The sequence below is a fragment of the Ctenocephalides felis genome, unplaced genomic scaffold (genome assembly GCF_003426905.1).
Source record: "Ctenocephalides felis isolate EL2017-DRISC unplaced genomic scaffold, ASM342690v1 CF-g0.4_SCAFFOLD_01886, whole genome shotgun sequence".
NCBI lineage: Eukaryota > Metazoa > Arthropoda > Insecta > Siphonaptera > Pulicidae > Ctenocephalides > Ctenocephalides felis.
Genome location: NW_020538040.1, coordinates 152,398,878 through 152,412,931, shown reverse-complemented (window position 1 = coordinate 152,412,931; position 14,054 = coordinate 152,398,878). Strand labels below are relative to the sequence as shown.

Genomic DNA, 14,054 nt, shown 5'->3' with positions numbered 1-14,054 from the left:
AGGCCATTCAGTTATTAAAGTTTATTGTTCGTCCTTATCGATATTCAGAAACAAATTGTTCGCGCTCGTTTGTATTGTCTTAAAAAATATGTGTCCCCCAATTTTTAATACGTGTTTTAAATTAAAACTCCGCATCAACGCACCAAAGAAGTTCCGATTGTGTATAAACCCATAAAAAGCAATAAACTAATTAACTACATAAAGATTTAAAACACCCTTGTTAAATAAACTCATTACATTTTAAGCTAAACAATTCAATTAAAACTATTGATAAATAATGTGAATTTATTAAACAAATAATTTGTTAAAAAGGCAAGGAAAACAAATGGATTAAATGTGAAACGAAATTTAATTTTTATATAATTTGTTATGAAGTTAATAATTTAAATAATTCAAATAATTATTCATTCAAATTAAATAATAATAATTTAAGCCATAATTGATAATTTAGATTTATATGAAAAAACTATCAGAAATATAATATAATCAATTTATATTTTATATATTATATAATTAACTATTGAAAATGTCTTAAAAATAAAAATCAATATAAATTTATATATAAATATATATTTCTTCGTTCTTCAGATTATATAAATTTCACATACATTAATATTCGATCTCATAATTTATCATATTCAATTAATTTAGTAATTTAAATAAATATTTATAAAAATTATTCATAGCTCGTCATCATAAGAATTCCTCGCTCAGCTGATGTTTAGCATATTTAATATTATATGTTATTCATTTATGAGCAAAGTCAAATTTCATCGTCAGATCATTTGTTTGCCCGTATCGCAAATCACATCGTAAGCCAATATATGGACCAATCCCAGATATAAATGTAAGTAGTAGATTACCACTGAAAGTCATATCAATTAGAAAACAGTTTTTACAAGGTAAATTAGTAATGTTAAGTGATCAACTTACTGTTTTGAACACAAAGAATTAATAGTCCAGTCATTTAAGCTTAAAATAGGTAAGAATCTTGGAATTCGAGATACCCAACTGTAAGTCTGTAAATACTTGCATATTGACACCCTAAAGTTGCCTCAAAACCTACATATGGTAGGGTGTATGCAACATATGTAGGTTTTGAGACAACTTTAGGGTGTCAATATACAAGTATTTATAGACTTACAGCTGGGTATCATAGACTACATCTTTTCAACAGCACTAATAAAATAATAATTCTTTAATTTAATAGAACGCAATGTTTGTTTAATTAATATTTAGATGTAGTCTAAAACAAAGCGACAAATAAAACATGGTAATATTGACAATAAATTATAAAACATAATGTTCAAATCTCGAAGTATATTTTGAAGTAGGGTAGGGCGGGGCTAGTTGAGCAAATTTTTACTTAAACGGATGTAGCACCTCAATGAAAAGTCTCAATAAATTGCTATATGACTTAATGGATTTGTTGTTTATCGCTTAACAAAAGTGTTAATACTATTTTTTGGTAATAAGTAAAATTTAAAAGCTGCAGCTGTTTAAATGCAAAAAGTCAAGTATGCTCAATGTACCCCATAGGTGAGGCAAGTTGAGCACTAAGAAAGTATAATAAAATCATAGGTTCAATGTCGATTAGTAATGAAATAAAATAAGTTTTTAATAACCAGTGGACAGAGAAAACAAAACTTATATTAATTTGCTTTGAATAATTAACAAAAAGTAGAATCAACAGAACAATATCGTAGCTTAGGAATTATTTTACCATCATATTCAGTATTTTTGTTTAAAATCATTATTTCTTTATATTATTACTCATAGACTTAGTTTAAATCTTAAAAAAAATAATTAATTTCTGGAAGTTAATGGTAATTATCTTAGTGACAGAACAAGTTTAGCAACTATGCTCAACTAACCCCAACTCGGAATTTCAAAATAAAAGTGAGTTTATAAAAAAACCGTGAGAATTATAGCCAGAATCTATGTGCATATTAAAAGTACTATAATTATATGGAAGAATAAAATTTACCTGGTTAAAAATAAATAACATTTGACTAAACTAGACGAAAACTCGTGATGAATGACTTTTTTACTTTTTGGTCTCAAAATAAACAAAACGCCCGTGAGCCTAACTCATTTGTCCAGCGGCCACTAGCGATCGCGGGATGTTTATTTCTCCCAAACCTCTATCTTTCCGCCATATAATGCCTAAACGGACGGTGAATAGTTTTAGAGATATTTCGATTGCTCAACTTGCCAATATGCTCAACTAGCCCGCTCTACCCTAATTATTAATCAAGATAAACTGAAATTGAAGTTCAACTGATCACTTTAGATAGTAAAGTTGGTAAGTACCTTTTCTGAAACTTTCCTAACAATTCCTGTGTCCTACAAGGATGTAATGTCAAAAATGGTATTTGTAATACTGGATGATCCATTTGAGTAAGAATTGAATGGAAACTACTGTCCGTTACACCATTTTGTAACAATATTTTCCATGCACTGTCCAGTGTAAGAATAGTACCATCTACAAATGATAGAATATTAAAAAATAGTGTATAAGAAAATAAAAAATACTGATAAATCGAATTTGACATAAACCCATGATCCTAGCTCAGCATCTCTATAAAGTTAGCCTAATTTATTACTTTCTTAACAAAAATCTCTTACACAATAAGCTAATTAACACATTATGCATGTATATATTTTTTAATATAGAATTTTGTGTTATAAATGGATCGAATATTAAATATTAAATATGAACAATACAACACTCAGATTTTTGTATATCAAAAATTAAATGTAATTTAAATAAAATATTAAAGAATGTGTAGTATATAAGTAACTGTTTTTGAAATTACACAGAAGATGAGGCATAACATCGTCTCGAAACTTCTGTAATTATTACATAAAGTGTGTGTTAAAAATCTGAGTGTTATTGTTCATATTTAACATTTAATATTTTTTAATGCAATCTTAGTACAATTACCAGGTTTGGAAGCATTAAAGGATAAAACAGGAACCATATAGCTGATGTTATATGTGACATGATATTCAAAATTATATACAATAACACTATTAAATGTTGCTTCAGACTTATCGTTAAAATCATTTGAATCGCATTCTTCCAAATGTGAGTTTTCATTTTCACAAACATGTTTTTCTTGTTTCATCAAGTATTGTGAATAATTTTCATCCTTGTAAGAAACAAGTATTGTTACAATGTCACATCAAAAAATATTGTCATATTTTAATTACTTTTCCTACTAACTGCCAATTATCACCTAGCTCATTAGACTTTACTAATATATCTTTAGCAAAAAGTAAAAATTCCTCCCAAGTCATAATATCCTAGCAAAATAATATCAGATAAAATTTAATAAAATATCAAATTCAAATTATAATAAATTACTATCAAATGTTGTAAACTGACATATGTGTTTACTAAAACCACACTACTGTTTAAGGTTATGTTAAAACAAAATATTGATCACAACATAATATTCGATTCAAATTTCTTATATTTTTTTGTTTTCTTAAACCAATTAAATGAAAACTTAAAATAAAAAATATATTCAAAATAATATTGCACAGTTATTTGTAAATATCACTAGATTAATCAACTACCACTAAATATTAACAAATTTTATTTCACTTTTAACAGGAATTATCTGCCATAGTTTTGGAGCTGTCAAACTAAGGTCAGGGTCGCACTTTAAACAAATTTAAAAATATTATAAATAAATATAAAATTACTTAAAAAAATCCTAAAAACACCTTACTAAAATAATTGCACTTGCTCGGATATTATTACTAATATATTTCTATTTCAAGAATTTAATCATAGTGTGATTAAATAATAACAGTAAAATATTTATTTTGGTATTGTTCAATTAAAAAAATTAAATTAAAATTAATCAGCATAATTTCCAACTAATATTCTTCGATATTTTTGAATGTTTAACTTCCCGAAGGGTAAGTTATTGTAATCGTCCAAAAATTCGCTGAGGGGTTGTTTTTACAATAACATAACGAAAAAGTCACAAACAAACGTTTTGACAGTACGGCCCTGAACGAGACTAACACATGGTTCCTTAATATTAAAATTTCTTGAAAAATGACAAGATCCCATCGCTTTTCAAATTTCCCATAAAATTTGAACACATGCTAAAAACTGCTTTAAGAAAAAATGTGACATTTCTGTCTCAAACTCCGAACAGTAAATACATAGTTTCGACAACTTGTTAAGTTATCATGTTTATTACTGTGTTTTACCATTTGTGATGTTAAAAAATATATATTTTATCAATACCATGGATTAATAATGGTTTCATATGTTATATTAAGATACAAAATTGTAAGTGTTTTATTATTGTTATTATTATACCACTGAATGAAGGCTAAGATGCTAGCCGAAACGACTGGTTTTAAATAAACTTTTAAAAAACTCTCATACTATTTTTACTGATGTAACGCCCGACTTTTTAACTCAAATTAAACATATATATTAACATCAAATTCAAGACTATTCAAATATATATATATATATATATATATATATATATATATATATATATATATAGGTGTGCTGTTGTACCTCCAAAACTGAAGCTGAAATCCTCGCAAAGGAACAAGCTGGGTGTCGAGATCTACAACAGGCTCCCCAATGAGTGGAAGAGTCAAAGCAGGAATGGTTTCAATGCTGCCGTTAAAAAACATCTTATAGATCAACTTATCTATTCAATTAATGAATTTTTTAACCCAAGATAAATATTAATTGTCATTAGGTTAATCTTAGAGTTCATAAACATAACTGATATTAGTTTAGTTATATTATAGTATAATTGTATTGACTTAAATTGTAAATGTTGAATTTGAATAAAGTATCTATCTATCTATCTATCTATATATATATTTTATAAATAACCAATCAGGCGTGCAGGCGTGATAGCCTGATAACGCTGTGTATGAATGAATGCATTCAAATGAATACATGGATCTGTCAATCTGAGAATTCATATCCTGTTTAATTCATATTGTCCAAAAGCTATGCACTTGAGAGCGATTCTTGAAGAAATCTTTACAAACAAATATTAAACATCACAACACAAAAATATTTTATTTTTGGCTTACTAGCGCTAAATGTGCGCCTGGTTCCCGACCCCTAACCTGCACAGTGTGAACACGGGCTTTGTTCTGAGACAATAGGCCCTGGAAGATCATGTTATTCATCGTGATATACACTACAATACAAAATTATATTTTATTTTGATTTAAATAAAACAGAGCATATAAAAGAAAGTCAATTTATTAAATTTTGACATAACAGTTAAGTTATTAAGTAAAAGCTCACAAAATTGCAATAAATTAACATAAATCGAATTAAATCATGTAATGATAATATCTGTTATAGTTTTATATAAAATATAACTTTACAATAAATTATAACTTTCATTATATATAATAAGTGTTGCTTATATAAATATCTATATATTATGAATAATGCGGGTGTGTATATTAACATAAGTAGGCACTAAATATTTTATATTATTAACAAATCTGTACAAGTCACCATTAGAAGGCACATTATATAAGCTTGACTAAATTTATTATTAGAAAACTATAAAATAGCTTGTAAAATAGTATGTATATATATAATTTGTGACTGTACATGCTTATTTATGAAACAATATATATTTTGTAATTATATTCTTTACTCGAGTTTATAAGTATGACTGTGCGTTCGACTCTCTGCAGAAGTTTTTATAGTTTTCTTCTCAGTGATCTGTCTGGACAATGAGTTCATTTGGGTTTGTACTAAATTTTGAGAATTTGCTCCGGAGTGCATAATAACAGGACTTGAATCAGTGTTATATCTGTGTGTTTCATACCTGAAATTTATTAAATAAATTTAAAAGTTTGGTCAGAGCAAGAAATAAGAGTTGATATTTTATCATAATAATAATAATTGATATTAATAAAATTGAGATAAATCATATAAATATTAATATAATACACTAGAAAGAGAAATAATATCCAAATGCTTTATAAAAAAATCATTTGGCAAAAAATCACAAATTATGAATCATTATATTAACAAATAAGTATTTTTAATTATTTTCATTATATGTTAGTTTGTTTTTTACTCACAAAGTTGTAAATCCCTTATAATTTTGACCGTTGCTCCCTGTATTATGTGCTGAGCCATTTTTAACTGCATCATAGCTACTGTCCGATGTAGATAAATTTTTATTAATAAAGCTCACAGGACTTACATTGTTGTATGTATTGAAAGTTCTACTATTTGTGTGGGTTTGAGATTTATCCAAATACGAGGAGTTCAATCCTTTATTACTTTGGTTATTATTATTTAAATGCACAATATGGCTACTTTGATTCATGGTATCATTTTGGTCACTGTAATATTCTTGATCGCCTTCATCTGTTTTACGCAGACGATACTTGGCTTGGTGAATGGCTGCTAACCTATTTCTAGCCTCTTCCAATTGCTTTTCAATTCGGAATACTTCAGATCTAGAATAAATTTTTACAAATGATTATATTGTTTTCAAGTAAAGTAATTCAATCTACAAATAAAAATGTTTGATAGTAGAGTAACCCTAAAATTTCAGGATTATTAATCAATTTGACTTGACCTATTTAACTGACTCTCAACAATAGCCCTGCATACTAACTATATTTAAAGGTATAAATGGAACAATTTCAAGACTAAATTATATCACCCATTTTTTTTTTTTTTTAATCACCTGGCATTTATTTCCTGTGTAATGCCACCAACCATTCTTGTGTTAAGAACAAGTGAATGCTCATCTTCTCCAGAAATAGCTTGTTGAGCTGATTTCACAAGATTATCCGTGCTTCTAATGACTGCATTTCCAGCTGCTTGTAGTCTTGTAAAACTGGGTGAATCAGGATCGGCTTTGACCTAAAATAAAATATATTTTCATTAATATTATCTATCAAATAATTATAATATATTGACATTTCATAAAATTTTAAGATTGTAAATTTAAACTATCTGTTACTAACTAAAAGCTGTACCTGACTAGCAACTAAAAGTTGGGCAGTGGAACTAGCAACTTGTTTTGCAGATGAAATAAGCATTTCTTCAGAACCATGTCCTTGCACAAGAGCTTGTGCTGAATCTACTAATTTTTGTGTTGCTGCCACCACAAGTCTCGCAGCAGAAACCAAACCTTCTGACCATTGGCCATCGTCTGAAGTTTTATGTAGACGCCTGGCAACTTTGCCCTAAGTGATAAAAAAACATTAAAATACTATTATAACTGATACAGTAGAATTATTAATAATATAGTTACTATATTGACAAATGTGCAAATCAAAAAGACAATTTATGTGAAAAATTGAAAGAAAAATGTTCCGTTAGTGTTTCTATTTAGAAGTGAAGTTAAAAGTTTTCATGTCTATTTAAAAAAAAGTAGATATTTCATAAATTAATGCAACAAGAAAAAAGTACATTATAATTATAAAAGAAATTTGATAAAATAAATGAAATTCTACTTTAGAAATGCTTGGCAGGCCGCATAAAGCGGTTGCTCATCTGTTGAAAAAGTTTATTGTATAACAATATTAAATCAACTAATCAAATTTAAGATTTATATATTACCTGATCAATAAGTTCTCGTTGTGAATCACTTGCGGCTTTAACCAAAGCTGAAGTAGCTGCAGTAATGGATTTTGCTGCTTCCAAAATCATTTCATCAAAGTTCAAATTTTCATCGGTTTCCTAAAAATTATATCACAAAATAAATATCAACGAAGGAAATAACAATTGTACATTAATATGAGTAATTGATTAAAACTATTCAATTTCATATGATATAACGTACCATGGTGTAGGGTACCTCAGCAGTAATAATATGTTTGATTCCTGGGTGAAATTACAAAAATACAACCAAGAATATCAAACATATCTTAACGCCAAAGACATGAGATAACATGTATGACAAGTAAAATTTATATATTAAATAATATCTAAAAATATATCCATATTAATTACCTTTACAGATCTTCTTGGTCGCAAACTGGCAAGTTTTCGTGCAGCAGCTTCTATAGATGATGCAGCTGTTAGAAGCTCATTTTCCGCAATAACTGTTGGATCCTCAGGATCTACCCAATCACGCCCTGAAAAAAGATTATATTTGATTACAAGGGATGTAATGCATATGTATGTAGATATAGATACACAAGTAAATACAATATTAATAAATAAAAAATCAATAGAAGTACCTTTAAGGGTTTCGGCCAGAGAAACCAGTTCAGAAACACTTTGAGCTACTTGTCTTGATAAATGTGGCAAATTTTCTTTTCCTTCAGCTCCTGCCAAAACTGCTTGAAGCAGTCTTTGATAGTGGGTTGCAACCTTATTACCAGCTTCCAAAGTTTGTTCGCGCAATTCGATTGTTTCCGTGCAGGAGTATGCAGTATTCTAAATTAAAAAAAAACGATACATATAAATATATCACACTTTGTATATATATATATATATATATATATATATATATATATATGTGTGTGTATATATTACTTGAAATAATGGTTAGGAGCTTTTTAATTTTATAATTATATTTAATTATTTTTTTATTTAACTAACTTTTGTTTTTAATTAAATTTTAAATTTAATTATATTCTCTAGCAATTAAATTAAGTAACAATTATATATGGTCAATATACCTTGCACACAACAAGTAAATCAGAAATTGCTCTACGCCCTTGATTAGCAGCAATTATAATATCTTCTTGAGATCCAGAGTTTCCAGCAGCAATTGCTTTAGATGTAGCTTGGGTAACTAATTTAGTAGCTCTAACTAGTTCCTCTGGTGTACCTTTACCTTTTGCACCATCTATTTGTAAACTCTGCAAAATAAAATTAAAAAAAATAAATTTGGCAAATATGTGCCTAATGTAATACATTTTATATCTTATTATAAGGTTACTTACATTAATTTCTTGACTGATAGCTTCAATTGTAGATTCCAAAGCACGTGTGCCTCTTGTGTGTTTATCCTCAACAGCTTTAACGGTTTTTAACAATGATGTTACATTTGTTACCATTACCTATAAAATAATAATCTTTATTAATACACAATTCAAAACATTTTAATATAAAATATACATTCTCTATATAGAGTTTACAACAGTTACAAAAATAAATTACCCTAGCACTGCCTTTCAATTGTCCCATTGAAGGGTCATCAATAGGTTTTCCAGATGCTGCTTTGGTGGCCTGAATAAGTTCACCGAGAGCAGAAGCAACATCTTTAACAGCATTCATTAGCATCACTTGTGAATCAGGATTATTTGAACCCAAACTTTCTGCTCCTAATTTCACAACTCCAGTCAATTGGACTAAAAATAAATAATTATCATTATAAACAAATTTCACTCTCAATAAATAATAAAATTAAGATAATGCTATATTACATGTTAGAATTAAATAACACTAAAATTTTCAAATTCTTGTTTTAGATAAAAACTTCCTCAAAAAGGTCTTACGTCTTCGAAAAGATTTAATGAAAGAATATTTCTGATGATTCACATAGGTAAAAGTATGTGTATGGGTTCCTTGATCCTTACCAATTGTTGAAACAGCATTTTGGGCTGCTGCTGCCAATTGATCTTGAGAACCTGCAGCACCGGCAACAAGTGTTTTTGTGTCTTCTACTAAAGCTTTGGCTGTTTTCAGAATATGCTCCCTGTGCTCAGAGAAAGATGCATTATCCCTCTCAGAGTGCAAAGTGCCTGATGAATAAAATATTTATTTATTATAATCTGTACATTATAAACATTTAACTAACTTCAATATTTCTATACAAAATAAAATAAAAATTGACCTGCTGTTGCAAACATAATTGTAGTGTCAATATCTCCAATGATACCAGAAACAGTACTAGCAGCATTTATGCAAGCCTGTGTTCCCTTTGAACATGATTGTAATGCTGCTAAAACTTTAGCTACTTTATCGTTAACAGATCTGCTGTGCATTGAAATTGTAGAAGAAGCACTATCGCCTTGTTGCATTTGGTATGCCCCACTAGATTCAACTAATTGAGAACATGATCGTCCAAGTTCTTGAACTGTGCTTCTGATTCTAAAATTTGAAAAAAATGTAAGTAAAAAAAACCAAGCAAACAGTTTTATTTCAAATACACAATCTCACTAACTTCTAACTATTTTTTTTTTTTTGAGAATTATTTGCAAATTTCGTATTTTTTGTTACAAAATATTTTTTGAAAATTTAAACAATTCTTCATTCTATCAAAACAAGTGAAATGTTTTTCGATTCCTTCAAATCGGATGCTCTGTTCTCTCAAAAATGGAATAGCCATTTTTTGCACTTTTTGTCCCGGATAAAAAAATCAGAACATCTCCAAGTCGATAGGAATTGAATGTTTTTTAAATCACGTGAAATGTAAAGGTACACAAAAATGTTCATTTTCGTTTTTTACCATTGCTATAACTTACTCTATGGCAAGTTAATAAAAATTTCACAAAAGTTGAATAAACCATTTTTTAAATAAAAGTAATGCAATCAAAATACCAATATTCTGATAAAGATGTTCGGTTTATAAGAATAGTATTTACTTACTTCATTCCAACATCTGAAAGATTTGTGTTTAATACTGCTCCAAATGAATCATCTGCCAACTGCGTGTAGTGGTGGGTAAGATTTGCAGATAAAGTAGGCAAAGCAGCAGGCTCACCAACAGCTTTTGAACTCTACAAATGTATATAAAACAATCATATATTTTAAATTAAAAATACAAATTATGATTCATGACAATTATAAATTACCATCTCATTAGCAATTCTGGCAATTTCTTTAGCTTCATGTACCATTCTTGTTTGATAATCAACAAAAGTGTCTGATGAAGAAGTAACAAGCAAAGATGATCTTCTATCACTTACTCGAGACATGGCTCGGTTAATACTTTCTAGCAAGCCATTTACCAAACCTGTAATAAATTAGAATTCAGAGTTGTCAAATGTATTTAGTGGGAGAAATATAATAGTAACAGTATACAAAATGTAAAATGTTTACCATTTTGTGTTGATAAATCATCAAGAGAAGTAATTAATTCAGTAATTGACTCTCTCATTGAATCAATAGCTTCATCCAGTTCTCCATGATATTGTGTAGCCTGTAAAACAATACAGTTTCAGTTATAAAATATTTAATATAATTAAATTTAAAGGAGTACAAAATTATTATTCGTATGAATTTCATAATTATAATTTTAAGATTATTCTATTAAGATAAATTATAATATTTTATAAACAATAGTTAAATTATTTTACAATGTTTGCTACAAAACGTTACTACTAATTTTGTAATTTATATAATAATTACCCTGGGATTTCCTCCAGTCAGTTTAGCAAGATTAGCTACTTGAATAGCATTTTCGGTAACACTTTTAGTATATTCCAAAAGCTGTAATCTTTGAGACGAATGCACAAAATGAGTTGCAGCCCCAACAGCATACTTGACAAGAGCTTCGACATAACGAGACATTTGTAATATCGTATGTCCCAAATTTTCAGCTTCACTTTTAGCAGCTGTTTGTAGTGGAGGCAATCTGTCTGTTAGCTCATTTGATGTACTGCTCATCTGGCTGAGGAAACCTAAATATAAAATAACAATGTAAAATTTGAAGAACTTAAATGGAGAATATTTATATATATTTATATTATACCATACCTTGCAAGGTGTTTTCTTGGCTCGGAGTTACTGTTGATACAACATTAATACTGGTTTGATCTAAATGACGCACACAGTCATTCAATTGCTGGATGACTGTGTCGCACTGTGTTTGACCAGGAGCCTTCTCTCTGGAAATATAAATTGATAATTGTATATATATTTATCATCTTCAAGTCTCAAATTTATAATGATAATATCTTGATTATTTTTTTGATGTTGAAACATGTTTGGAATAATTTGCAGACCATTTGTCAATTTGAAATGTGATTGAAAGAAAAACATTCTTTATTTAACTAACTAATATTAATCAGAGAACTTTCTGACAAAAATACCTTTCATAAAAAAAAGAAAAATTGCTTAAGCAAATAATTCCTTTATATTTATTAAGGGAAGAAACATTTGAATTGACAAAATAATTGTTGAAAGGTGAAAAAAAAAATTATTAATATTATTTTGTAAACACTTCATTATTAATGATGTTGTTAAAATGTAAAGGGTAACTATTGTTATTAAGAACAGAACAAATAAAGTTAAGATTTTACTCCAAAACATCTTATTTTTAATAAAATAGCCCTACCTATTAGAGAAATAATACCCCAAATTTTAATGGACCAAGAGAAAAAAAAAAAATTAAATATCACCCTGACTAAATTGTTGTTCCTATTAACCTTTTTTTAATTGGACAAATAAGCACAAAATTATTTAAAAAATGATAATAATAGTAATTTACAGAAGCATTACTAACCTTATATTAGTGATAAGACTTTTGATTGAATCACTAACATCTTGTGCTGTTACTTGCTAATTGTTGCCATGCAGGTGGGTCTCTGGATTAAAGGGACAAAGATTTGTTGCAGCTACTATCATATTCACAGAAGCATTCAGTACTATGACCACTAGTTAGAATGGGCTCTTGAGCTTTGCGACCCTGAAAGCAAATTGAAATTAATAGATTGAATTTATTTCTAAATTGCATTCTAATTTTTCTTTTTATATTCACCTGGGCTGATATTCTTGTTGGTATAGATACGAATTGTGGATTATTTGAGAATTCACAAAGCGATGAAACAGCATCTAATAAAGGTTTCGTTGCCTGAACACACGAATTCTCTACTTTCAGCAGAATAATCTGCATCTAGTGCTTTAATTCCCTGTTAAAATATCCATGATCAGCAAATTAAGATTACATTGTATATGTGTTTTCTTGCATGTATATAATCAACTAAATAAAATTAAATAAGTTAGTAGTAGTAGTAACTGACAAGGAAAAAGATAACTACATAGGTAGGAATCAACAAAGTATAAGCATGCTCATATAGAAAGAATAACTGTAATTTTAGTTTATATAAATTTCAGTCAATTCATAATTCGAGCATAGCTAAAACTGACTATTTGCCAGTTAAATTAAAATAAACAGTTTAGCTGTGTTACGATACATACAAGAAACTATTTGGTACCAACTTTTGTCAAACACAACCCTTTACCAATGCGGCAGTGCTATTCGCGACGTCTTTAGCAGATTGTACAAATTGCCTCTTAGCCACGTGGTTAGGAGTGTTGTTACTGGCAATTCTGCATGCATTGCACAAAGCTGATGTATGTTTTGCAATGAGAGTAGCAGCTTGTAACACTTGTGGTTGGGTTGAAGTAGGGTTAACCAAAACATCGCAGCCAGTTCGAATCGCCTGCGCTGCACGCGCAAATTGGGCTTGGTCAACCAATCCTGGACGACCGACAACGCTGGTTGGATCAGATACGCCTACCTAAAATAATAAAATTAAATTGAAAATAAGATCACAAAGTTTCAACATATACCATTTTACATAAACCTATTTATTATTATTACAATTATTGAAATTGTTACACACTAACATAATATATTCAATTCAAGATTCTATGACCACTAGAAAACACTTACGAGATAAGCAGCTTGTGCAGAAGCTTCAATCAACCATAAATTGAATCATTAACTTCACGTACTGATTGCGCAAACTCTTCATGTTGATTTAATTTAGCATGATTGGCAATTCCAGACATTCCATCACCTAGAATTAAAAATTTAAAATTAAATGATGAAAGAGAAGAAAAACAGCCAAAACATATAATTATCCTAACCTAATTTTTTAGACTTCTCTTTCACAACATCCAAACATTCAAAACTAACTTAAATCTGATAGTGGCTCGTTTGGTCTGTCCAACAACGGGCGCAGGGATTCTATCTTCCGAATTGCATTATCACATTCTTTCTGTGCTGGGGAAGCTGATGTGCATACATCAACCTATAAATCAAATAAGAATATATATAATAAATAATAACAAAAATACATAGGCAAATACTAACGATTTGTTTCAA

The 14,054-nt window shown here is 28.7% G+C and overlaps 2 protein-coding genes across 2 annotated transcripts; both read right to left on the bottom strand.

The window, feature by feature from the left end:
- Positions 1-584: 584 nt before the first annotated feature.
- Positions 585-3,358, bottom strand: LOC113378213 (ubiquitin-like-conjugating enzyme ATG10). Its single transcript, XM_026618741.1, has 4 exons — positions 3,217-3,358; positions 2,948-3,155; positions 2,314-2,485; positions 585-865 (listed from the first exon to the last, which is right to left on the bottom strand). The coding sequence occupies exons 1-4, from the start codon at positions 3,301-3,303 to the stop codon at positions 748-750; spliced, it is 585 nt and encodes a 194-aa protein (XP_026474526.1). The 5' UTR covers positions 3,304-3,358; the 3' UTR covers positions 585-747.
- A 2,110-nt stretch (positions 3,359-5,468) lies between these two features.
- On the bottom strand, positions 5,469-11,065 carry LOC113376067 (talin-1-like). Its single transcript, XM_026615996.1, has 15 exons — positions 11,042-11,065; positions 10,795-10,955; positions 10,589-10,719; positions 9,834-10,090; positions 9,577-9,741; positions 9,158-9,348; positions 8,941-9,057; positions 8,674-8,856; positions 8,230-8,428; positions 8,000-8,124; positions 7,607-7,726; positions 7,021-7,230; positions 6,726-6,904; positions 6,109-6,492; positions 5,469-5,849 (listed from the first exon to the last, which is right to left on the bottom strand). Exons 2-15 carry the CDS (start codon positions 10,915-10,917, stop codon positions 5,672-5,674), a joined length of 2,562 nt encoding a protein of 853 aa, XP_026471781.1. The 5' UTR covers positions 10,918-10,955; positions 11,042-11,065; the 3' UTR covers positions 5,469-5,671.
- Between the last annotated feature and the right edge of the window lie 2,989 nt (positions 11,066-14,054).

Bases quoted from the DNA above. Each gene is read 5' to 3' on its own strand.
- LOC113376067 (XM_026615996.1), bottom strand. From the start codon at position 10,917: ATGTCTCGAGTAAGTGATAGAAGATCATCTTTGCTTGTTACTTCTTCA. The intron at 10,720-10,794 runs GTAATTTATAAT...ATACATTTGTAG, and splicing joins CCAGAATTGCTAATGAGATG to AGTTCAAAAGCTGTTGGTGA. The intron at 6,905-7,020 runs GTACAGCTTTTA...ATTTTATTTTAG, and splicing joins AACTTTTAGTTGCTAGTCAG to GTCAAAGCCGATCCTGATTC.
- LOC113378213 (XM_026618741.1), bottom strand. From the start codon at position 3,303: ATGACTTGGGAGGAATTTTTACTTTTTGCTAAAGATATATTAGTAAAG. The intron at 3,156-3,216 runs GTAATTAAAATA...GTTTCTTACAAG, and splicing joins ATTGGCAGTTAGTAGGAAAA to GATGAAAATTATTCACAATA. The intron at 2,486-2,947 runs GTAATTGTACTA...TATCATTTGTAG, and splicing joins CTTTAATGCTTCCAAACCTG to ATGGTACTATTCTTACACTG.